We start from the raw sequence: 26,905 nt of genomic DNA on the forward strand, positions 1-26,905 counted from the left end.
GCATCCCGACCGTTTCTGCGTTTTTGCCACACAGAAGAATGTGATCATCAGTGAAGAAGAAGCAAGTCACAGGATCGGGCTGTTAATTATTGCAGAATATAAAAAGAGATTTTAAAAAAGAGGAAATGAAAGATGTGAGAGTGTAAACAGTCTAACGATGGGAGCCAGTAAAGGAAACGATGCAGGTGAGGGTGAGAGATGCAGAAAATTAAGGTTAGGAAGAAAGGAAGGATAGAGATGGATGGAAGGAGAGAGGGAGGGATAGACCTTGGCCTACATCCAAACAAAGCCTCAGTGAGGAGCCATTCTTCCTTTGCCCTCCCATTTCCATATCAGAGGACCGTTTGATGTCAATGGGGGAGCACATAGACGCCCACCGACACCACCAGCGCGCTCTTCTCCACGCCTTTAACAGCAAACACTGCACATGCAATATTCTGTAAGTGCATGCAAATCAAGGACCATTTGATTTCATTTGAATTCTGAGATGGTCAGAAAGAGAGAGAGTAATAGAGAAGCGAGGGAGAGAGAGAGCAGCGTGGAGGACGAGAAATCAAACAGAATAAAAAATGTTAAACTCATGCATGGGGGGTGCGTCTGTTTTACATATGGCACACTGTACTTATGTGTTTACTTCACATTATGGCCACGCAGGGGGGGGGGCGACTGAGCCCTGGCACGCACCTCTGGACTGCCACTGTTACACTGCAAAAACATATCATTTAGAGCGGTGCAGAAGACAAATGGTGCAGAGAAGAGGCGTGCACACGTGAGCGTGTGTTGTCAGCAGCCATAAGGATGTGACACAGCTCCCAGCGTCCTCGGCAGCTTAGCTAAGATAGAGGTGACGCTCCGCGGTTGGTTGTCTCACCTCTGCAGACTGCCGTGTTACGTCTCTGTAAAGTGCATCTCTGAACATTTGGTGGCATGCTCGTATATTGTTTGCTTACACAGTGCGCCATATGTATCGAGTGTATGTGTACCGGATATATATCTGTGTGTGTGCTGCTGTGCCTGCCATGTTCACTCTCTTGTACCACTAATCTTCGCCTCTCCTAATTTGCTGTGTTGAACTATGCGGATGTGGAGCTGCTGAGCATGACTGCAAACAGCTTGTCGAGCTGTGCTGATACAACGCTGCAGCATCATTTATGCATGGGAGAAGACCAGGCTTTTTACATGCACACCACTAATTTGCTATACTGGCAGGTTTTTATAATAACGGGAGGTTTGGTCGAGCTCAAAGACGAGGGTGAGCCTGGGATATAATTACTGCTACTTCTGAACAATCCTGTTCAGTTCCTGCGCAGAGAAAGCTAACAGGATCAAAGCAACACAGTATGTGCTTAATGCTATTACCAGTGTTGGGACTAACACGTTATTAAGTAACGCGTTACAGTAACTACGTTATTATTGTGGTAACGAGCACGGTAACTAGTTATTATGCCAAAACCAGGAACGCGTTAGTCGTTACTGGGATTTAGATAGGGTCGTTACTCGTTACTTCGTGTGGTGGCATCGCGGAGCTTCCACAGATTCAGTAACATTAGCAAGTGGTGGAGGCCAGCAGGTGGATGAAGGAAAAGGGACGCAGAAGGAAAAGAGACCCGAGGCGGCCGCCGGTCCAAGTGTGAACTGAACTTCAGGTAAGAAGTTATGACCTGCAGTCTCTCTGGGTCAGATATAAACCAAGTTTAGGTGGAGTTTATTTTCGTTATTCTGACTTTTTCCGTACTGCGTGCTAGCTAGCATGACGGAGTTTCTATACAGCTGGGTGGTGCTATGAAGTTAATGATGTTGAACTTTATTTTGTTCATAAGTTATTAGAGTTGCCAACCGTCCCGTCTGGTATTCAGAGAAAATATTAGCGTTTCTTATTGAGGTGAAAAGGAACAGTTTGTCCCGGACTTCAGCTACAATGAAAAAGACACAAAGCTGGAGTTATTCTGTGTTTACGCTGCACAGCTGCCTCTTCTTCTCTCATCCTCTCACCCTCTCTCTCCTGTTTCTACTTCAATCATGAAACTGATCAATGATCAGCTGATCGTCTCTCTTGTTTGTTTATCGCTCACTTTGCGCCAGAAAGAGGAAACCAGCGGATGTCGCGCTAAACAACAGCAGCACGTTTAAGCTTGATCAGCTGTTGTTAGAATTTATTTAATATTAATTTCTAGTATCAGCTGATGTTTGCTGGAGCCACAGCTGTAAAAAAAGCTGCTGGTCATGATGTCGGTTTGGATATGTGGTGAGAGGGAAACATGAAGATGAAACCAGGAGATGTCCTTACTGAACCATCAGAGCTGTGATGGAGAAACAGGTTTACCTTTTAGGTGACATGGATGAGTTGAAGTTATGAACTGTTTCTGAGAGACAAATAACACCAGGATCCTTTTCTAAGCAGCTGACAGCTGGTAACTGTGCAGGGGCGGGTCTAGCAAAGTGTGGCCAGGGGGCCAGGTAGGGCATTAACAGGGAGAGGGGGGCACAAAGAAATACTTTTCTTTCTTATTCTCATTTAAAATGTCTCGTTTTTAAAAAATAATTATCTGAATCTTACAACAAACGATTGATAGATTGATGCATATATACCATCAGAACAGTGAACATCACTGTCAGAACAGTGTTTGTTTTCATTCAAAGGCTTTATGATTTTTCCTATAATGGCGTGCCGGTCAGTCAAAATGCCCGGGACGATTTTCTGTCCCAGTCCAGCCCTGTATGCAGCTCATCTGCAGTCTGGTGTTACCCACATCTTCCTATTCAGAAGGCAGAATTTCTGAGTTCTGAGTACAATCGAAGCACCACGACTGCAGTTTTTGTGTTGCATGTAAAAGGCGCACATGACACTGTGACGTAGGCTAGAATCATGGCAGCAGTCAATGACGGTCCAGGCGTGGGATTTCTCTCGTGGAAATATGCACATTATCTTTTCCTTTCTATTGGTAGGTGGCACAGTGCACCGTGGCAAGTAAGCAAGCTAGAAGGCTGGCAAAGTTATGGAAGCAACACATTAACAAGAGAATTCTGAGTAAAACCAAAGTTACTTTCCCTACTAGCTAGTTACTTTGAAAGTAACGAGTAACTTGAAGAAACTGAGTTACTTTTGATGGAAGTAACTAGTAATGTAACTAAGTTACTATTTTAAAGTAACTTACCCAACACTGGCTATTACACATTTGATCTGAATTTCACTCTGCATTTAGCTTATTGGTCAGCGCTTGTGAAGAGTACAGTCGTTCAGGTACTGATGCAAAAATGCATAAAACCTCAAATAAACTGAATTGAACTGCAAATGAAAAAGATAAATAAATAAATCAGACATTTGTTCTCGGACGTGTAAACACTTAACAAAGTGAGTGTTTCCATAGTGTACTGGTTTGTACACCAAAACCCTGGTTTGAGCCCAGATGGAGACAAATCCATCCGGTATTTGTCTCCATCCAGGAGGACTGACAGGAGGGGTCACATGGCATAAAAATCGTAGTGGTGTAGTAAACAACAACAACAACAAAAACATTTGTGTATAGAATATTTTTTATCATTACATTTACATTAAAACCAATGATTCATTCCATGTGTGGAAACTACGACACTAGTTTGTGAAGTCCCTGTTTTGAGGCCTCAGTGTTCGATTGTTGGTGCTGCTGTGTTGACTTTTTAGACATGGAACAAAGAGCCTGGTGATTAACCGAGGCTCCAAACGTGGCAAGGAAGATGCATCCACAGACTGTTTTTTTTCCTTGTATGAGGCTATAAAAATGTGTTTCTGCCATATTTCTGTGTTGTAACCAGCAACCTGCTTCAGGAGCCTCCTGTGGTCAGTCGAGGAACAGTTCACCATGAACTTTTTGCCTTTTTCTGGCTTCACCTCGTTTCTTGTTTTTTTTGACGCTCTTTCTCTCGACTGCAAGTTAAACCACTTCGTACGTTACAGGCTGACAGGTTAGTCAACCACAACACACTGTTCAATGTCCTGCTATGTCAACTTAAAGTCACTGTGAATGCTGCTTGGCGTTAGCTTCCTTCCAGAGTCTGTTGGCTTGAACGTGAGATGCAGAGACAATGAAGGTGACCTTCAGCCAGTGTTTCAGAAAACACAGGTTTCTCCACAATTTTGAACCCTAATTTGAACTTTTTCATGAATTGAAATTCAACTTGAATTGACTTGGAAATTTGATAATGAATTTTTCTTTGGTTTCCTGAACTCAGAACTAAAACCTCTTGACCCTGTACGCAGATTTTAATGTTAATGACATTAAAACTCATTAAAACATAACTAAAACACAACTTCTTCTAAACGTCTGATGCAGTATCCTGTTACAAACCGCACTCACTTGGCCTTTATGACCAATAATCATCGCTTGTTTTTTTAACCATGTCTATTTCACAGCTGTGGCAAACACCAACATGTGGTGCTGAGATAAAAGGAGGCTGTGGGAGGCCCAGTGCTAGCTAGTGTTTAGTTTCAGAAAGGAATGGATGATTCACATTGACTCAATGTCCAGCAAGTCCAAATCCTGTAACGACAGGAGACCACAGACATCCTGGCTTCATTCCTTCTGTCAAATAAAACGTTTGCTAATCTTGTAATTATAACGCATAGTCAGCACTTATTTGCTTCTTTGCCGGTAATTCCTTCTGACACCAAACGATGCCATGTTTGACCGGCTATTATTGTGACCAGGTATTATTCATCCTGACCAGACTTCACACTGTGCGATCAGTTGTGTATCTCTGAAGTCATTCTCTGCACTGTAGCCTAACCCAGAGTACGAACACAACACTGAGAACATGTCTGCAGTGGATCTGCTCCTGCTGTGTGCATCTGTAGTCCACCTCAACACATCTACAGTCTGAAGGAGGCTGTAAAACTGGGTTAGGGGTTAGGGTTAGGGTTAACCCTAACCCTTCTCAAAAATGTTTTAGTACGACTTTGCTAAGCTACGAAGCCGCAGCGCCTGATGGATTGTCGGAGCATTATGGCTACCGTAGTCAGGAGCCTCGCGGAGTCATCTGGGTCCTAAACTCCGTCTGGTTCAGGTCCCAAAGTCAAACGAACACTGCAGCATCACTGAGAGTTAAAAACTGTCTAAATTCTTTCATCTTTAATAAAATGATCAGCGTTGCTGCTTTACCAGGTGTATTAAGTTTAACATCCAGGCATCCATGAAAACAGAATTTATTAAATTTAACAGAGTTAGAAGTTAGCAGGAAGTTAGCTCGCTAGCTTCCACCTAAACATGATATAGCATGTTCTGACTGAGAGATTTCTGAAACAATTCAAACGTACAGCTCTGCTATCACTTCCAACATAAATGAAGACAGGAAACTAAACAGCAGTGACGTTTGTAGGGTTACTGAAGTTAGGCTAGCTGCTATATAATGATGTGCTATGGCTAGCGACGCAGCTATGTTAGCATAGCATAAACACAGTGAAGCTGGAGGATGAACGCTAACGCTTGTTTCGCTTAATGTGCTTTATAATCTGGTGCGCCTTATGGGCCGAAAAATACAGTATTTTTTAATTTTATAAGAACACAAATAGTTATTGGAAGATATAACTAAACACTAATCAGTGTATATTTAAAAGTACAATATCCTATTACTGTACCTTTAAGGTGAAACCGCTCCTAATTATAAAAACCGCTGTGAAGAGTCGATGCTGTATTTGTGACTCGGGTCGAGTAAAGTAGTTTAAAACCAAAAAACTACAAACAATCAGCGCTGGCACCATCACTCCCTCCTGAGAAAATAAAACTACAGGATTTTTGCTGCATCTGAAGAACCACACTGCCTGTGTCCTTAACAGCTCCTGGGCTGAATGTTCAATATATTTCGCAAATCAGCTGTTCTTCCTGCTGTCTTAGACGTGCAGCTGCTGTAAAGACTTTCTTACCTTGATCATACGAGAGAGGTCTCCAGCATCTGCTAGCTCCAGTACTATGTTCAGCTCATTGTCCTCAATAAAAGACGCGTGGTATTTTATCACATTGGGATGGTTCAATTGCTGACAGGGGGAAAAGAAAAAGACAGACGTGTCATTCAGGAAGCATAAAAAGCAAAAATAAGACTTGCTGGTGACACTTGTCACATTAAGAACCGACATGGTCACATTCCTCAGGCGTCTTGCAAACTTATTGCACCATTTATATAAAATGAGCCTGACCGTAACAAACACAGGTTTGTGTCATGAACTTTGACCACCAATTAAAACAAGACTGTTTAAACCGTACATGGGATTCATACATGTGGACCTAATGAGAAGCTTTAGTCCCCAAGTGTGACAAAGCTGGCTGACATGTCACAACAGCCTCCTGTCTCTGATGACAACAACTCATGTGTGAGACACACACACACACACACACACACACACACACACACACACACACACACACACACACACACACACACACACACACACACACACACACACACACACACACACACACACACACACACACGCGCACGCCTGACAGGCTGACACGGCTGGCAGTCAGAAAAACAAGCATCCCAGCCTCTGCTGCAGCTGAGATTCCTTCCTGTTGGTTGGTCAATAAGGCAGGAACAGCATTCCTTGTAGTAAACAAAAAGTTTCAATCCATCCAGAGCAAGAAGAGGGAAAGGGGGGAGGGGGGAGGAGCAGTGAAGAGGAACGAGCAAATGACACAGTGACACAGACAAGCAAGGCGGATGATGGAGACAGGGCAAGGTGAAGAGCTAGGGAACGAGAACAAAGGTGAGGAAGGAAGAAAGAACAGGAGAGCGGTACGGTGAGCCGAGTTGGAGCAGAGGGGGAGGGAAAGGGAAGCGGCGGTGCTGTGCGAAGAGTCGCGGCGGTGATGTGAGCAGACGGAGTGGTGTGACACGCGTCCTCCGCTCTGCTTTCTGTGCTGTGATTAAAGAAATGTTCATGCTCTGGATGATGCTGAGAGGAGCACAGTACAGTACAGTACGCTATACTCTCCACTCCATCTCTGCATCCTTCCACATTCCCCTCTCTCATTTGTTCTCCCGTTCCCTTCCTCATGTCTCCATCTTTCCTTCTCCCTCCCTCGTCCTCTCTCGCCAGATGTATTTTTGGCTCGGAGTGGCAGTTCTGCACGGCTCCACGCTGTAGCACAGCCGAGGAGCGATGACAAGTTCTCCCTCCCCTCCTCGCCCCGCTCATCTCCCACAACTTCAACCCCAGGCGAAGGATACAGATATGTTCGCATGCAGATGTTTATGTAAATGATGGATGGGACCTTACTGCAATACAACAGCCATTCGTTGGGAAATATCGCATAGAGTCTCGCATGATTATGTAATTACACATGCTGGCTGAGACCCACCGGTGTGTGTAATTACTTAATCATGCACGACTCGATGTGAGATATTTGTTGAGCTGGTGATGTGCTCCAAAGAAGAACGAGACACTGACTAATGTAACGTGATGGCACAAAATTAAGCATGCTAGCAAATTAAGTAACAGCGTAATTATAAATGAAATTAGATGCCAACAGGAAAGCAGCTGGTAGGAATGGAAACGGTTCGTTTAGATGTGAATCGGCGTTTACTCGGCCTCTCCGGCAGAAAGGAATCGTTTGCGTTCCACTAACGTGTTTTCCACTTCACCGAATGTAAAAATCATCCACTTTAACTTGTTAGAAGAAGGATGGATTAAACGCACATAATGAAACACATTTAAAGTACATATTAATGTTTAAAGAATATATTATTGCTCGTACAGAGAACAAGATAAAACTGATTTTAAAGCTGTAGCTCGTTTTATTAACAAAACATGGACCCGGGCATATTGTTCAAATATGGCACCGTATAGCACAAGAGCTTCCGCTGCCTTTGCCTTATTGGATCACGACACGGTAGAGAATTAAACGTGAGGTTTGATAACATGTTCTCCACTGAACTGTCCACCAACAGTACAATCTGATAGATATCAAACAAAACACAGGAAAAAACCTGACGTCATAACAGCCTTTCACTGCTCATTAGGGAAGATAATTAATCAGAATACGACCCAAGACAGTAACCGTAAGTAAGAGGAATACGCTGTTCTTAGATTTCAAGAATGGTGAAATCATCAGAGCGGCAGAGCGCTGGCTCTTCCTACAACCAACATTCCCATCAGGAAAAATTTAGACAAAAGGACAGAAGGAGAAGTGAGATTCTCGAGTTGAAGTCATCATGCCACAGCAAGAAATAACAGATGAATGAGCAGACACAAACACAGACAGACAAACAAACAAACAGACATACTGTTGAAAGGTCTCAACAGAGTGTGTGTGTGTGTGTGTGTGTGTGTGTGTGTGTGTGTGTGTGTGTGTGTGTGTGTGTGTGTGTGTGTGATCATGGGCGACTGTGCGTCACTCCAGTCGAACCATGCCAGTGTGCCTCTCATTATTCTGATTTGGCTCTGTCTCCTGTTGGCCTGTCTAGTGGAGGATAAGGGAGAAGGACTCTCTCTCTCACTCAGTCCTTTATTATCAGGCTGGCTGGGCAGCCGGGGCCAGGCACAGCTCCATGTTTACCAAGAATCAGCTCGTAGGATAAAAAGAAGGAAAGAAAATGGATGAAGGAAACAAGGCAGTGAAGGAGAAAATGGAAAATCAAAAAAAGCAAAAGCAGCCGAGACAGGAGAAATAAATTCTATAGATTCAAAGACGATTAAAGGGAAGAAATGCAGAAATGTAGGCGTTGCATACAGGAAATGAGAGACACGGTCACTGGGGTCAGTGTAACATTTGACTCTGTCCTAACCCCCTTTAGGAGGTCAGAACTACAAACAGGAAAACCCTGCTGTCTTCTGCCATCGACTCAACAGTCTGCTACTCAGATTACAGCCTGGTCTCGCCTGCATCAGAGTATCGTTGTCTTTGATTGGCCCAAAAAGCCCCGGGAGCTCCAATGAAGTCTGAGTGGCACAAACTAATTGGTTGTGTTTTGTGTTTCTGTCTAATGTGTACGTCTGAGCGTACATATGAGCCCAAACTGCCTGCAGTGCACACGCGTCCGTGAAGGAAAGCTACAGATAGGGCTGCCAGAACTGCGCACACACACACACACACACACACACACACACACACACACACACACACACACACACACACACACACGCACACACACACACACACACGCACACACACACACGCACACACACACACACGTACACACACACACACACGTACACACACACACACGTACACACACACAGTCAGATAACACAGGCAGGGCTCTGACACACATCTAGGATCTCTCAGACAGGAAAGACATCGGAGCTGTCGTTAGTTTGTTCATTAGTGCTTAAGAGCAGCCTGGCTGACACATGTTAAAGGTGGTTTAATAAGCACAAAAACTTCATTGCACAAAGAAAAAACAGTAAAGCTAAATTAAGCAAAGTGAGGAGACACATGAGAGACGCTGCTACATCTCCATGCTGATGCACTGTTGGCTGGTTTTAAACATTACAAAAAGATTGTTAAAAAACAACAACACAAAAAAACACAATAGTTTTGGCATTAAAAAGGAGCCGATGTGTGCCTGGGGGGATTTAACACTGCTGTACCTCTGCACACACACACACTCAAGGAGAAAGCAATACACACACACTTATTCACATTCTCACTCGTGTGCACAAATGCTCCAACACCCCACTGTATTTGTAACAATCCGAGGAAACGCACGCACACACAGCACGCAGATCCACGCCGTCTGGTGCAGATCAATTGTTTTCATGTGGTAGAAGGTCTCAGCTGAGGCACCTTAAGAGAACAGAGCGCAGCGCATGGCGCCGTCTCCCTCTTCTCTGGTTCTTTACCTTAAGGAGATCTATCTCTTTGATGCAATCTTGCCGAGCTTTGGCATCCATCAAGTCGAATATCTATCAAGAGATCAAAAGGGGAGAGAGAGAGAGGGTGAGAGAGGACAGAGAGGAGGTGTTATGACATATTCAAAAAATGTAAGATGGAGAGATGTAGAAAACTAAGGGTGGAAAAAAACACTAAACAGAGAACACGGTTACTGTTATCTAGAGGGTGGCGCTGGAGTGTCTACAGGTGTTTCATATCTGAGTAACAAGCCCGTATATCTGAGGTGTGTGTGTGTGTGTACATAACGTGTCCTCTTATCAATGTGTGCGAGTGTAGAAGGCAGTGAATACCACAGATACTGCCAGTGCAGATACACACAAGTGCAGAGTCACACTGTGAGTCAAACTGCACTTCACAGGCAAATACCTCACAAATGTGACTTTGTTGAATATGCTGACCGCTCTGGCGGCACTAACACATTCACAATTACATTCTCTTAAATTTCTCTACATAGTGACAAGTCGAACTCAGCGAGTGTGACCCAGCTGTGTTTGTCCAGAAACAGCAGCAGTATTTATATGTGAGCTTCTACTACTGTAAATGCTCCGTGTATGGCTCAGGTGAACTTCAAGGACCGAAACACCCGCTGGTGTGAATATATTAGCATTGACCTCGTGACAGATTTAACTCGGGCTAAATGTGTCGCTGCTTTTACGCTCCTCACCTGAATTTTCTTCAGGGCCATAGACGTGTTGTCCAGCAGATACCTCGCTCGGTACACCTCGCTGAACTGGCCGCGTCCAATCTTCTTCTCAATCTGGAAGTTAGCCAGTGAATTATGGCCCATATCTGGCTGCAACGGTTTCTGGAGGAAACAGGAAAAATACAACTAGTAACTATTCACGCATGATATCAGTCCATGAACACGTGCACACACACTCTCTCTTTCTCTGTGTAAGAGAAAAACAAATAAAAAAACTAAGTATTTGCAGGATTTTTGCTGTTGCCACTAGTTTGTCACTGAGGTGAAACCATCTGTGCATTACTGAAAGATAAAAAAGACGAGGGCTGGAGGATGTGGGTTAGACGCTGCCAAAGATGCTCATAAAGGTCTTCAAGGATGATTGTAGCTGCTAAACTGGTGGACCTAAATCTTCACCACCACGTCTGTATACATACAAGCAGAAAGGGGAGTGAGTGGGTCAGCGCTCAGAGCACAGAAACTTAGCTGGCTTCAAACACACCATTTATTTTCAGGATAAAACACAGTCAGAACCCCAAATACAAGCTAAAATCCCCGTATACAATAAAAATAGTGTTTGCAACCCGCTAAAAACCCTGCCGGCAGGAATGATTATATTTCCACTGTGTGACACGATCATTCAACTTTTTGAAGGTAGCAAAACGGTATCATGTCATGTAGGGCTGCCACAAACGATTATTTTGATAGTCGACTAGTCACCGATTATTTTTGCGATTAGTTGACTAATCAGATCATCATCCATTGGACGTAAAACTACAGCTTATTGCACCAGCAGCATCTGCTCTTATATAACTATCACTAGCTTACAGCTTTAAGTGTGTAAGGTCTGTGCTAACTAAAAATAAAGACAAGATGATAGTTTATTACATTTTAATGAAATTTGCAGATTGTTTCGGTGAAGTTTAATAAACTCCTTGCTATCTAAAATATAACAGGACACCAGAGTATATTCTGGAGCATCTCACACTTCTGATAATCAGCTGTCTGCTTGATGTTTATTCAGCTGTGTAAAAACTATAACTTTAATCTCAGCCAAACCGATTTACTCAGGAACAAATAAAATACTAAAAAAAGCCAAACAATAACATTTTAAAGTTATCTAAGTGACTCATATATCATGTTTAACCTGAGTAGCGAAAGACTGCGGTGGGTTTGAAAACATTTGCCGGGAGTCCGGTGTTCTCACGGCTCTAGTGAGCCTAGCCCCCGGCTAACTATCGAGCTAGTGGGTAACAGACGTCTCCGAAAACGTCGGAGCGCTTTTGAAAATATGCGGTGTCTTGATAAACTGAGCAGATATTTGAGGTTTACACAGCTACATTCTCGCCTGAAAATATGTTAAACGTTTATTTTGTGACCCAGAAAGAATAATAAGAGTAACATTAAAACTAACTAGCTGCCGCCATTGTTGGAAACTGAGCTGGGCTGCGCTATGAATTCTGGGACACAGCTTCTTCTTCTTCGGGGTTTAACGGCAGCTGGCATCCTTGTACATGCAGTGCTGCCATCTTCTGTTTCAGTCCGTTATTACACTCTTAAATCCTGCTACTTATTCCTGCGTCTTTTGGGATCTTACAAAGCTTCAAACGACGCATCGACTATTAAATCAGTCGTCGACGATTTTGATAGTCGACGTAATCGTGGCAGCCCTAATGTCGTGTATGCCAAATGTAATGCTTTATTACTACAGTAACATGATATTGTATTAGACCGTGCACTTACACCTTGCACTTACACCTTGCAACATCCAGGGAGGCTAACACGCTGTTCTGTAGCAAAAACAGAGCAGAGCAAAGGTGAGTTGACTATTTTCCAATGAGGACGGGAAAATAGTCACGTAAATATAGGCTTCATATTATTTAATCCAAGTATTTTTTCTGTTTGTGTGTTTGATCAAACAGCACCCGTGAAATCCTCTCCCTTCATCTGTCGAGTCCCATCACTGACAGTCTGGCACTGGGCCACAGAACAAAGTACTCCACACCTCTCCTCACTGCGTGAGTGATTGTACCTACTGAGTCACTCACCTCCGCAATTAAAAACACTCAAAAATAAACCAGAATGAGCCCCTTGGATATAATGTGTGAATAATACACATAGCGTGCTGTGTGACCTTTCCAGCCTTTTGGTAAACTTGTAAAAGGCGTCAGCAGGAACAAACACAAGGTGACAGATATCAGAATGCTGCATGTCACCAGCGCTGCTGTGGGAGCAGCTCAGGGGGCGAGTGACCTAGGACCGAGGGGAGGGAAATAAAAAGGTGGAGAGGGTCAAAAATGAATCTGCTGGGTGCTAAAACACACAGGAAGGGTGTGTCATTACAGCTGTTCGCTCTACACAAAGTTACAGTGGGCACCCACTGAAAAACATACACGATGCAGCTGACCTGAGAGAGGCACGAGGTATCGTTAAAGTAAAAAACACTTAAAGCCAACGAATATATCAGAAAGAAATGACCTGAAATAATTTATTCAAAGGCCAAAAATCATTTCTGGAAAAAAAACAAGTAAAATAAGAATAAAAAGGCATGAAATTCAGACAATGATGAGAAGCACAATATCAAACTGGATTGTTAACACTAGAATGGATGATTTTTTTTTTTTGGGGGGGGGGGGGGGGGGGGGGGGGGCACCGATTCATGCGTTTCAATGTTTTTCCGCAGCTGACAGCCAAAGGAAGAGGCGCGAGCCAATCAAATGCCCTGCCCAATTAACACCGCTGAGGTGTGTGCATTTTTCAGCATGACACCGCCGTCATCCCGAGCTGTCAGGACTCACAGATGATGCACTCTTCCACAATCCACAACAAACCCTTCAACACAACCGTACGTCTAAAGGGGGGACTACGAGGATTCACTACGACAACACGGAAAACACTGACATCTGACTGAAAGATCTATATCCATACATTTTATGGAGAGTTAGTTAAATTAAACCTATACATACTCATTATTATCTCCAAGGTGTGTTGCGCTGAATATGCAACCATATTGGGAGATGATTTTGCATAATGTGACAGAAGCACTGATGCAAAGTTGCAGTGGGATGGACAGAGAGGGAGAGAGAGCAAAGGATGGAGCTGGGAGGACAAGAGGGCATTGCTTTCATTCGCTGCGTGGTAGCTTGACAAATGTTAGCATGAGCCTCTAAAGCGCTGTGACAACCGCCTGCTGAGAGCACAGTCTTGCTAATGTGTCCTGGCATGCCAGCCTCGTAATCACACATTTACATATGCAATGACCTACATTTGCATGTCAGATCGCACACTGTCCAGCGTGATTAACAGTGGGCACCTCCCCGTGTGGAGTCGCCCTGGGTGGCAGCAGAGGCCATGCGAGGGCGGAAGAGAGGGCTGGAGGGAGGGCGGCTTTTCTGGCAGCCAAGGGGCCAGGCTGCCAGGCAGGATTATGTCAGCCAGTGCCCCCAACATTAGACACTTCATTAGAGCTAATCTGTTTAGCAGTGGGCAGTGTATGTAAACTTCACAGGCCATTTGCGGCACCTCTTCGCCCCCTGGCCTGGCCTTCAAAGGGCAGCCGGGCCACAGCTGACTGACAGGCCGTCTCATCTGCCGCACATGGGTGTCACACAATCAGGAGCTCCCAGCTGAAAGACAAGGCCACACACACCTACAAAGGAAGTCACAGAGGAACGTCCCTGAGTGACGCAGAGGTCACGGTCTGGCCAAAAACGGGAGAGGAGGATTTTGGACGGATCTAAATATGACTGTTCATGTGACGGACAAATATCATGACCTCAAACACAAACGTGGTTGTTAATCAGGGCTCGCATTTATATTTATGCGTTTGTGTGCAACATCTGCCAGAGAATGCCGAGACCGGTCGACTGAACCGAGCCCCGACCGCGCCCGAGCACTGTCCATTTTTGTTTTTCTAATGCAAATGGTGCAACTGCTAAGTTAATATAAGTACCACATTAAAAAAAAACCTGTCCCCATTATTCTTTTTACACATATTAGTTCACGTTGAAAGGAAATCATTTTAAAAAGCAATGACGATCAGGTTACGTGTTTATGAAATTTCACCCGTTTACCTGAAACGTCGAGGCGGGTTTACACTGGAAGTGGGAAATGAATTTATCTCCATCCCTCTCTTACTGTTAACACTCAATCTAAAAAACTGACCAATATTATGTCAATGAAACATTGGTATGTGACCGGAGCTGCAATAATACTGTAAAGTTGTACAAATAAAAACCTCACTACACAACGTGGCAGCAACGGCTCAGGCCCAGGCATGTCTGAGAGCAAAAGCCTCCGGTGACAATTTAGTGCTTAGAAAGAAAGCTCCTTCAACTGCCTCCTGAAAAGCAGAGCACTTTGCAAAATATGCAAGAAAATTGTTCTTGCTCAACATGGAAACGACAAACTTGTTTAGCCGCTTTGGGCTAACACACCATCGAGTAAACTAAAATGATAAAGTGTTGAAAAGTTACATTTCTATGTCAAATTTCCAGGTAAAACTACTTTTCTGTTTACACTTGACTTATTGTGTGCCGCTGGATATAATGCTGTCTTAGGACTACTGTACTGTAATTTCCATGCAGGCACTCTTTGAATTAGGAAGTGTGTCATGGATTTACATGCACTTATAAATGCTGCTTGCAAGCTGCAAGCATTAATAAAATTTTCAGCATTTTCCTTCCATGTGGTCAAAAATACGATTATTACAATTTAATGTTGAACCCATATGACCCACCTCTGACAGTCGACCTGAAAATGCGTTGATGGTAATGCAACCACTTTATCCTGCTGTTGTTTTTACACACATGGTACATCCTGAATTTAAATGTTTATATCGCAATCACAATCCAAATTGTGCTTTTCCAGCATGGACCCACATGAAGAGCAAAAAAAGAAATAAAACACTGAAATATCATTATCCCAAAATGTTTTTGCATGTGGAGGCCGTGTCGTCTTACCCATACCCAGAACTATATCAATAATAGTTCACGTATCAATAATCCAACACATACTGTTACCATCTCATTCAAAATATATACTTACAGGTTTCTCTCCTATATATGTTTTGTATCATGAAGTGTAGCAGTCACACTGACAGCCTGGCTATCTGTTGAAGTTGTGATTCAGTAGCTTCTGCTCTTATTTATAAAACTTCTGATGAAATAAATTAAAAATGGCTGTGATGCAACTGCCTCTTTCCATCTGCAGTCACCGCTCTCGATCAATGTCTGACCCACACACTCCGTGAAAGGTTGCAGGTAGGGCTGCTCAATTAATCGAATTTTAATCACGATTACGATCTGGGCTTTCAACGATCATTAAAAATGACTGAGCCGATTATTAGCCCCTCCCTCATTTATCCGCGACACCTTAAAGGCCGGTCCGTGAAAATATTGTCGGGCATAAACCGTCCGTGGCGCAAAAAAGGTTGGAGACCGCTGATTAAGAGGACCCGAGGGAAGCTCGGAAAGCTAAGCAGAAGTTATTTGGAGAGGAGAGTGACTGCTGTTGGTTGAAAAGAGAGATTAAAAAAAAAAAAAAAAAAAAAACTTCAGTGGTGTTGCACACTATTTTATATTATTTTTTAAAGTCATTGAAGCCGGTCAGAGCAGCACGCTCCGTTTTGTGTAACTATTTTTAAATCCCTGTAGAACCTGAACCATGTAAGCTAGCGCAATAATTTTTTTTGCATATGAAACCGGAGGAGTTGTACTTACATCTGATGCCATCAGCTTGTCCTCGGTCACGGTTTCCTTCCACATAAAGCTTTGCAAAAACTGCATAAAAAGCTCTTGCAGGAACAAAAACATAATATTCCAGAAACACGCTTTGCCGATCCGATCAGCTGTTCGTAACACTTCCCACAGTGAATCAGACGTCAGCGCGAACTATCACATGTCGGCCATTTCCTCCCCGAAACCGGAAGTGACGTCATTTTCGCGGAAATGTAGTTTTTTTACTTGTAGGCCTTAAAAGCCTATACTGGTCATGTTTGACTTTTCTGAATAGTTTCTGGGATGCTTAGAACTCGAATTGCACAGCTGGAAATCGTTTATTTTGATGCACCTTCTGTTTTCTTTGCAAATTTGCATCATAGGATTGTTTTTTGTTTTTCCTGCAGTATATAAAAATTGGTGTATCTCCAAAATAAAACTATGAAGACACTCAAAATAAATTTCCTGTTGTTGTAAACTATTTTTTGCAACTTTATTGTATTTAAAGTTTTGAGGGATAAACCCTTAAATTTCTCCAAGTAGAAATATATGTAAAAAAAACAAAACCGATTTTCAATTTTTTTGTAGTTTATTGCAACTTTTTTGCAATTTATGTAATTACTATGGACTTAATGCATACATATTATTACAATATGGGCTATAACAGTTGTATAGCAACTTGAAATGCTCCCACAAATGGCACTACAACATGTAAAAAAATAATATAAGCTCTGGCGGACTTGGTTCTATAGTAGGTCTTAAAGGGTTAAATAAATATCGTCAAATAATCGAGATCTCAATTTCAGTGAAAATAATCGTGATTATCATTTTTGCCATAATCGAGCAGCCCTAGTTGCAGGTCACGAGTCTGCAGTGAAAGTAAAGGTGGGAATCCTTTTTTCGACAGTTATGTTGAAGAGGAGACCGAATAGCTGGGAGTCGTGGAAGACGATGCATTTGGCTCTACGGCTTGTGGTCGCCTCCTCAACCACTGAGGTAAAGCAGCACCCATTACTGCAATTTTAAACACTTTGCAATATGTTTAATATTAACAAATAGATACAATGTTATCTTTTTGTCCCCAACATCTTTTAAATTAATAAAACTTCTAAGTCTGTTACCATTTTATTTTTATTGGTGCAAAATGGGCTCATATGAGTCACACAGTTTGTTTTGGGTAGTCTGTGTCGGGGTTGTGGTGACGGACGACGATGTCAGGGATGGCAACAGCTGGGCGATCACGGCAATTTTGATCCCATTTCCCCAGTGATGCACTGAAAAAATGTGTCATTATGCCGAGATTCATTATTAATTAAATGTGCAAAGCCATAGCTTGATGTTGTACCTCCACATGCAACAAACACCTGTAACAGCGACACACGTGGACACACACGGGCGCGCACAGAGGCTCGCGGCTGGACTACATTTGTGCGTCACGCGGCTACACCGATCGCTCACAGTCATCATCAGATGAGAGGAAACAGAAAGAGGATATTTCTCACTTTAGGGTGGATGTTAAAAATAAAAACAGAGCATAATGTCACCACATTTGGGAAAAGGCTCTTTTATCACGTCTCCCACCTGGTGCTTCAGTCGATGACGAGCGAAGGGGAAGGTGTGCACAGGAGAGACGGGTGAGGTGCTTTACAAAGAAGAAAATTAACTCGTCAAAATAGAACAACTTCAGATCCAAGTACAAACTTAAAGGACTGGTAAATGTTTTTACATTTTTACTTAGTGCTACTGCACATCATCATCATCATCATCATCTGGGTCCACAGTGACTACAATGTAACCACAGACAGCAGTGTAATCATAAATAGGCTATTTTTGCAATTAGTTCATAATATTACTACAGCAGGTATCAATAAAAAAGCAGCCTGACTTTGAATGTCGCGCTATTGTTGTTATTTAAATAACTGAAACTAAGTTTTGAGCTCTTCTAAATTTTGGCCCAAAGATTTTTAACTGTAAATGTTTCCAAATATTGACTTTTAGTGTCCCCAATTACTGATAATCAGCAACATCAGTGTTGTTGTCTAAAAAATAAAATAAAATAAAACATACTGGTCAACTCTCACAGCACGCTCACATCATTCACATTATTCCAGCTTGAGGACAAGCTGCAGGACATGAAGATAAAGTGGCAGCTGTGCAAGGCATTATGGGTAACGCCGGTGAGGGACAGAATGTCTCGGGTATAAAGGTGACACACAGCCACCACGAGCTAGCAGGGGGACTGCAAAGGAGAGAGGAAAGTAGAGCGAGAGACAGACGGGGAGCAGACAGACAGCTCATTGGAGGAGGTGTGATATGGGCTGCCCGATAATGACACCGTTGCCAAACACAACTGACAAGACACATGGAGAGTGGAAGAGGGAACGGGAAGACGGGATAAAGATAGGGTGGGGGGCAGTGGGGGACAAGCAGCAGAGAAGAGAGGGCCGACGTGACAGCCCAGCAGTGCCGACGGCTGCCACAGAAAGGCCAGCAGCAGCAGAGAGGTGATGTCTCACATGGAGAGAGACTGAGAGGCACGCAGACGCCGGGAAAGAGAAACTCGGGGCACAGACGTACGAGGAAGGCTAAAGTTGAAAGCTCGTCACTCTGCTCTGGCATGCTATCCTGCAGTGAACAGCTTTTTAGACAGCAGAGGTTTTCAAAAATAGACTCCAGAGTTAATAATCAGTGGGTGCACGTCTCTTTGTTGTGGATGTGGAGACTTAACAGTAACACCAGAAAAATCAAAGGCAAAAAAGGAAGAAAGAGAAAATGACCTGCGACGCGGACACCAGTGAAAAAGTAGAAGAAGACCAGTTCACAATTATAAAACCAAAACTCTTCATCTTGTTAACATAATATAAAAATGAAAAGTGCATATATTAAAATAACTAAGTTATCAGCTAAGCCCTCCAGATGTTTAATCCAAGACTCCATGAATACACTTTCTTTCTCACCACTGTCCAGATGTTGGCTGTGATGCAGAGCTTTGTCATCAGTAATGTCAGTTTAATCTCAAAACAGGATAAACAGGAAGAAATACGGTCTCGAGAGATCTCGACCAAAATACTATCAGACTGTGCTGAGGACAACGTCATTTTCACATGAAAACAGTGTTTACAAAATATGTGGAATTAGCTCGGCTGTAGTCCAAAACAGACAGAGACGGATATACGATAAGACAGCCAGGAACACAAGAAGAGACAGACACGGCAACTAGCAGCCCTGCGGTGAGGGGGGGGGAGCGACTCCCACTCTCACCAGTCACCAGCCCCCTTGAGAAAGCACCATGCAATATTCATCCTCAGCCAGTCAGCCAGCGAGCCAGGCAGGCAGTCAAACCGGCAGGATTCACCCCAAAGGTGCTTCTTCTTCTCCTTCCACACCACCTTGTCTCAGCGCTTACAGACAGATCTGTGTCTGTCAAACTCTGCAGTGATGATCAAACTCCGGGGGGATGGTGGTGGAGGGTGGGGGGGTCCCCACTAACCCTCCCACTCACTCAAGAGCAAATGCACCATTAAAAATGCACATCTTACCAGCTCATCTCGTTTAACTAATGCATATGCATCATACCTCCGGGACCAAGAGAAATTATATTGCAAGTGATACAGAATATCCTTCATCACATATACAATTCAGATTTCTCCAGGAAGAGGCTGGTAGGGTTTTTTTCTCCCTTTGCTGCCGAGTAGACTGAACCTTAGGAAAACTGTGAAACGGATACAGGACTTGTTGAAAGACACCCATCTGGATGCTGGTTAGACAGTCATCTGCATAATCTGACTCCATCTTCCGCTGAATGTGGAATCGGTTCAAACATGTTCTGTGAGACTGAAAAAATGATGCAATATGGAAAGTTCACCGTGCTCCCGAGTACCTAAGCGAAAGAGGTGAGCCTAGAATTAACACTGATGTAAACTGCTGGAAATAGATGGAACAACACAGAGCGAGAGAGAAAGAGATCATTAAGACTGAACAACAACACGTAACGAACTGCTGGGAGATCAGCTGGAGATCTACTGTATGTGTGCGTGGGGGGACAGTTGCCTAAGTCAAATTAATTATTAGCGCTTTTATCTGACTTTCTTCTGTGTGCAACCCAATTATCCTTAATTTTGCAATTACAAATCTCAGAATAATCAAGCCCCTTGGCAGTTCCAGTGTTAATGTTGCCGTGCCCTTGCATACGCATTGAAAAAATAAACAGATAAAATAATGAAACAAAAACAACAACGAGTACGGAGCCTATTTTTAGTGCTTCTTTCTCAAAAAGATTCCACGTTTACTCAGGGGCATATGGATGATCTTCTTTGTTTAAAGTCTATTCAATACTTATGGAGGCAAAAACATCCTTCTGTAAAGAAATCAATGCGCCTGAAGTTGGAAGACGATATTAAAATCCAACAGCGGCCTGATCTGCACAGAGCAAACTTGAGTTGTATCGAACCGAAAGAGGCTTGCGAGGAGGCCGGGCTCCGCCAGCCTCCAGATCTCTGATCAATAGTAACAACTCAACATTCATCCACTGTCTGTCTTACACAGGCTACAGAGGTCTGAATGAAGATCAGGCTGAAAGATACATCTTGATTGATGCAGAGAGAAGAGATGAGCAGGAAATATTTACAGTTTAAAACAGGAATTAGGAGGAATACAACAGATGAAGGAATTTCCCATCATTCTTCAATCTATAATCAAACTAAATGGCATTGAACACATCTGTTAAATAAAGGCTAAGACAGGTGCTGACCACAGGATGCCGAGGCTGAGTAATTCCATTTTTATCTTAGTCTGCATCCTACTTCAGATCCTAAGTCCTTCTGACTGGTGTTGCAGTGTGCATCTGTGTGGGGTTACCTGGGGTTGAAACACTGGCACAGCTGCTTGCTGTCCTTGTGGCTGCGTGTCCATATCCATGGTGTTAGGAGCTTGATCCCGTACACCTCTGCGAATCACACAAACAAAACAGGACTCACGGTTAGACGATGCAACGCTGATCATCAGGTGAAACAAAAGTCGATCATTTCCCTTCAACAGTACGATTAAATTGTATTCAAATGTGGAGCAATGTTCGTTCTGCAGCATCAAACTAAGGAGTGACGGTTGCCCCGGTGTTGAGTTTCAGCAGCTGAAACCTAGGTCACGTCTTTGGATATGATACTCTTTGTCTGGGTCCCTCTCGAGTTGCGCCGTGGCCGAGCTTCGGCAGAGATAAAGCTGCTTGGCATTCTCCCAAGGAACCTTTCCTGGGAATTGCAGGTTACACCAGTTACTGGTTTAAGCAATTCCACTTTATTTTTTCTTTTCCGAGAAAATATAAGTCACCTCAGGGTGAGGAGGTGCAGTATGTATATATGCCATGTTTTTCTTTAATTGCACGTCCTGGCATGTGGCTTAGAAGGAAGCTACTTGCCTGAGCAGCACAACAAGTTGCTTGCCTCATCGTCACAGACAATGCAATAATAGAAAAAAAAAATCACCTGAATGAATAATTTACAGCTTTAAAAATTACGATGCACAATTATATTCACACTTGAAATTAGCTTATGATTCCAGTCTACACTCACCGTTTCTAAATTAACACAGAATTACTTGTGATTTACACGAGATACCCGCCTGTTTAACACAAACCGTGTGCCATCCACGAGGCAACACATGAGGTGAGATATTTGTATGTTTTCAGCATCACAAAAACGTAGCCAAGGACAAGCGTGCACACACACGTGCACACACACGTGTACACACACGCAGACTGCTCGTTGATAGGAAGCAAATGACTAATGATTAGGAACAGAGGATAAAAGAAATACCAGGAATTACAACTCAACCATGGTTTTGTCTTCTTAGGGACTTATTCACAGGAATAGCACTCAAGCGAACACACACACACACATACACACACACACACACACACACACACACACACACACACACGTAAAAAGAAAAGTTCCACACAGGAGGGAAAGAAAGCACACTTCACAGTGGGCCATTTGCATGTTTTTCCTCCAAAGCCGGTTTGCAGATCTGTTGGTGTGTCACTCGTGTATTGGTCACAGTCTCTTGTCTCTGTTGCATTGAGCCTCCCTGGGCCAATTAAAATGTGCCGGTGTAATGTAGATGAGAATAACACTGAAAAGCAGTCTCTGTGTGTATATCAATCAATCATCTGATCAATCGAGCAATTATATAGCTATCTAACCATATAACTGATTAATAGGTTGACACACAGATTCTTTGGGCAGTTTAATATTTTTATGATGTGTGTCTATGCACTTTGAGCAAACACATCATTTGCAATTACTGCTGTGCTAAAATCACAGATTAGCTTTTTCTTGATGTTCGTGTAAGTTTGGAAGATCGCAAAATTATTTACTCAACCCCGTTTCCAATGGATTTACATCGGCTATGCTGGCAATACGACTCTCTTCACTTATGTAATGGATCATTTATTAATAAGGTTGACATTTTTAAATGCAGGACAGCGTTAAACGCTAAATGATCCTGACTCATTAATAAACCTGCTGGAGAAAAAGTATTTTTGAAAACAACCAGCTGTGGTGGTTTTTATAAACACCTGCAAAGGTTGTTTGACTGTTTGACCATCAACATTTCAAGCCACAAACGTGCAGCACCAATAAGTTAAACAGACAGACGCACTCAAGGTCGTTTGAAAAGTCAAAAGGAGGTGAAAATCACCCTGGAGGTCCTAACAGAGCGTTAACAAAGCAGAGAAAAGGCTACATTTACTCAGATACCCATGAACATCTGGACAGAGCCTCAGGCCGCACCGGTACATCAGCCCTACATCATATGTTGCTCTTTTTGATTGGTATCAGAATATTGACCCAGAACAAATACCAATATCAATATCCAACGGTTGTGCCATAGTAATTTTGCACAAGCAAAATGTTCGTAGTGTGAAGAGTTCCTGAAAGGCTGTTGATCTGTGCATCTATCACCCACACTTTAAAATCAGTATCAGTACATCATCACTCAAGAGCTTTTATCTATTACAGGATATTTTAATACCAGGTGAAGTCGGCCTCTTAGTTTGAACGAGCTGCGTGTCGTGACATTTGGATTTCGCGGTCACAGTGGACTTTCGAGTCACCCGCCCAGCTGGCCTTCGCGGCTGTTGCCGTGATTCTTTGCACTTCAGCCCCGCGCTGTGTTAGATTGAGGCTGGCACCCTTCCTTCGCTCCCTAACCATCTTGTGTTTCTAACCGCCTGAGTGTCAAAATAACCGCAGGGCATCAGAGGACGTTCTTTCGCCTCCTACATCCCACGTTAACAAGATCAATTAAGACTGCCACGTTAGATTAACACACACAAGGAAACAACACAATTAACAAATCTAACTCGATCAGGAGGCGTAAACAGGGGAAAATACGCAAACCGTCGCAGTGACTGCGCAAAAACACAACCGGCTTCATCACGCTGACCTTTCATCGCACATTCCTCTTAACTGTTCCTCTCGCTGTCTCGATATCCCCGAAAGGTTGCTCGCCACAGACAGGAATTCCTGACTTTCAAAACACATGGAAGCTCAATGTGCCACTCTTGCTTGCATTTCTGTCATGCGGGTGAGAAATGGTGGCTGCCTTTCTGGTAACAGCTAAAAGCTAAATCCTCTACCTATTCATAGATGTCAGAGTCACATTTGGACCTTTGGTGAGAGACAGCTGCAAATACACAACAGGACAGACAAGCAGAGCCATTTTATGCTAAATATGTAGACACACATACGACTGGCGTTTGCCTGGAATGAGAATTTTACTTTTATTATCGTTTCCTTATTTTTCACAGATCTTCCTTTTACACTGATATTCTGTCAGGCTGACTTTATTACAATTATTTCTGCACAAACATTTTCACCACTATAGATCGTCTATGAAATGTAAATGAACATGTTGTTTCCGAGACGCCGTGAGTCCATCCGAAAGACCGACGGTGTTTTCAGAGGAAACTGAAAACACCGTCTCCGTGCAGACCACCAACCACTCAATGAAAACAAACACTGTTTTCTGACTGCGTTCCATCTAATGTGAGACTCCAGCCCAGCATTCTCACAGTGGGCCCATCACACCGAGGTAATTATATGAAAGAGGAGAAAAACCGAGCGAGGCGGACTGAACAGTTTTATTTGTTCTCACACTTCCAGCACACAACAGATTTGTTAATTTGCCTTTTTTTTTTATTCCCATCTCAAATCTTGTTTTTGTTTTTTGCATTTTTAGCCCTGTTTCCTGCTTTTACACTGCTGTGAAATAGTCTTGAGCCACGCCTCGTTTCCTTATATTTAGCTTCTTTCATTCCTACGCTTGTCTTGAGCAATAGATTTCTAAATATCTTTCAAAGTTTTTCTCCGTCCTCTGGCTGGTTTTTAACAAATTTTCACTCATTAGCGAGGTTTCAGTGGAAAGGCGGCTGTCATGAAGCCATTCTTAAGGAAAGGAAACAAGAAAAAAGGGCAAAGCTTTGCTAAATTACAGAAGAACTGGACTGAAAATCAGGATTTCAGCCAGTGGTGTTGGGATCTTGTCAAAAATTTATGGAATTATCAACGCAGAAAGTACCAGATGGGATTATATGGTGGAAATTTTGATCCACCATGCAATGCCATCTGGCAGGTGTTTAATTGGGAAGGCTTCAGCATGACAATGATCCCAAACACGTTGGCAGTGCAGTAACACACACCTGTACAGGACAAAGAAAGAAGAAGCAAATAAACAAGCAGACAAACGGGAACACTATCAGTCATGGATTGACCTGGTGGCATCAACACAGCTCCAAGAAGAAGGGCGTTCATTTCAGGAGAAAAACAATGAATCCACTCAGTTTTTTAAAGCTTTGGACTCTTTGTGTAAACGAACATGGCTGAATTTTGGAGCTTGAAGAATGGTCAGTATGGAAGCTCAGAGGGGGCAGAGATCTGCCCCAGCCTACTTTTAACCTGTCTACGAACACAGTTCACTGATGATGGAATGAGGCTACAATACCTGCTGTTAACATTAGATTACTGCTTATACTTAAAGAGTGATTGTGTTGTTGTAAGTCATGTGCATGCAGAGCACTTTGTGTCCACTCTCAGCAGATATGCAGACAATGCAGTTTCCATGACAAACAAAAGGAATAGCTGCTCTGAAGCAGACACGTCATACTAGTCAGGGCAGGCCTTGGACCGCCACATGTTTGCACATTTATCTTCATTTTTATTTGGTATTTAAGAATTTTGTGTTACATTGTTTGGAAAAAAGATCTGTTACAGCTTAAAAATTATTTGAAAAGTTTTGTAATTTTACAAATTTTTAAGAAAAGTTTTGCACAGTAAATGTTCTTAAAATGGCATGCTATACTGCTCAGTCATTTTGCATGTATATACAGAAGAAAAGAATATATTGCGATGCATATCGTTACTGCACATGCTTCAAATTATACCACAATATGGGTTTTAGGCCATATCGCTCAGCCCTAGTTTGATCGTCTCGAAGAATTGTGCAAAACTGCAAAAAGAAGTTCCTGTTTGAACAGTGAACCATGTAAACCTTTTACCAAAAGGCTGAGAGAAAACTTCTGTAACATACAGTAGTTGACAACAACTTTCCCAACCTTGATAAGAAAAAGCACATCTTCATTCAAATGGGAAGAAGCTGAGTGTAAGTTGGAAAACTGAGTAGGGATAAAGCCGGGATTGTGCAGGAAAGAGAGGGACAGATGCAAAACTATGAAAACTGCCAGCAGACAGAAAAAAGCAGCTTGTTAGCCCTGATGTGCTCGTGGTCCTGAAAGAGTCGGTGTGTGCCACAGACACTGGCACTGGCTTCAGCTCCTCTTTAATCCTCATTTCCTCCTTTCTGCATAAATCATTTAAAACAGGAGAACAGCGAAAACAAAGAGAGCTAAAGGGAGGGAGATGATTATAAAAAGGTGGATCAAGGCAAACTGGGATGGAGGAGGGATGAAGGAAAAAGTGAAGGGGAAGGGTCCTGAAATTTAGCAGTCTCAAAGAGCAGAGTGCACAATCAGCTCTCCATCCCAGGACAATAAATACGAACGCAAACCGATGACCTCGGGTTTAAGGAGAAGAGGAAAGCGATTGGGGGGGGTAAAGAGGAAAAATATAACGTGACACTATCCGGCCCGAGTGCACGATGTGAGAGAATCAAAGGCATCTTTGAGGAGCCAGAAGACGACAGCGAAAGTGCTGGAAGAGTGGTGTCCATGATTACAAGAAATGGAGAAACCTTTGAGTCTGCGCTCATGAAAGCCCACCCCGGGCCTCTTCTCACAACCCCTGCTACACTAACAGTGATGACACAGAAAGAGGAGAAGAGGAAGAGAGCCACTAATGATGGAGGGGTCCAGATACTACAGAAGCAGCACACTTTCCAATTCATTTTAATCACTATTCAAAATCATTAGCACAAATGTGCAGGCACTCGTGTTCATTGGACCGTGAGCTGAGAGACAGACAGAGAGGGGTAGAAGACCAATTATACCTCAGCGTGTGAGCCGGGCTTTGAGGTCTTCGAGCAAGACAGTCCAAGACTCGATGGAATAAAAAAAGGAAGTTAGGACATTAGATTGTCCTGAAAAAATCAACAGTGTGATAAAAGGAAAACTGTGGAAAAAAGGCAGC

General features: G+C 43.1%; 1 protein-coding gene across 2 annotated transcripts in view; it reads right to left on the reverse strand.

Moving 5' to 3' along the window:
* The window catches only part of nek7 (NIMA-related kinase 7), a 63,021-nt gene that overhangs the window by 21,045 nt on the left and 15,071 nt on the right, over positions 1-26,905 (reverse strand). For both annotated transcript variants that reach the window (XM_004553771.4, XM_004553772.4), the window contains exons 2-5: positions 21,123-21,210; positions 10,531-10,671; positions 9,815-9,877; positions 5,897-6,007 (exon numbers count right to left, since the gene is read on the reverse strand). In XM_004553771.4, coding sequence (XP_004553828.1) covers positions 5,897-6,007; positions 9,815-9,877; positions 10,531-10,671; positions 21,123-21,182 — 375 coding nt within the window. In that variant the 5' untranslated portion in view covers positions 21,183-21,210. The remainder of the gene's footprint in view (positions 1-5,896; positions 6,008-9,814; positions 9,878-10,530; positions 10,672-21,122; positions 21,211-26,905) is intronic.

Source organism: Maylandia zebra, linkage group LG17, assembly GCF_041146795.1.
Source record: "Maylandia zebra isolate NMK-2024a linkage group LG17, Mzebra_GT3a, whole genome shotgun sequence".
In the NCBI taxonomy this organism is placed as follows: domain Eukaryota; kingdom Metazoa; phylum Chordata; class Actinopteri; order Cichliformes; family Cichlidae; genus Maylandia; species Maylandia zebra.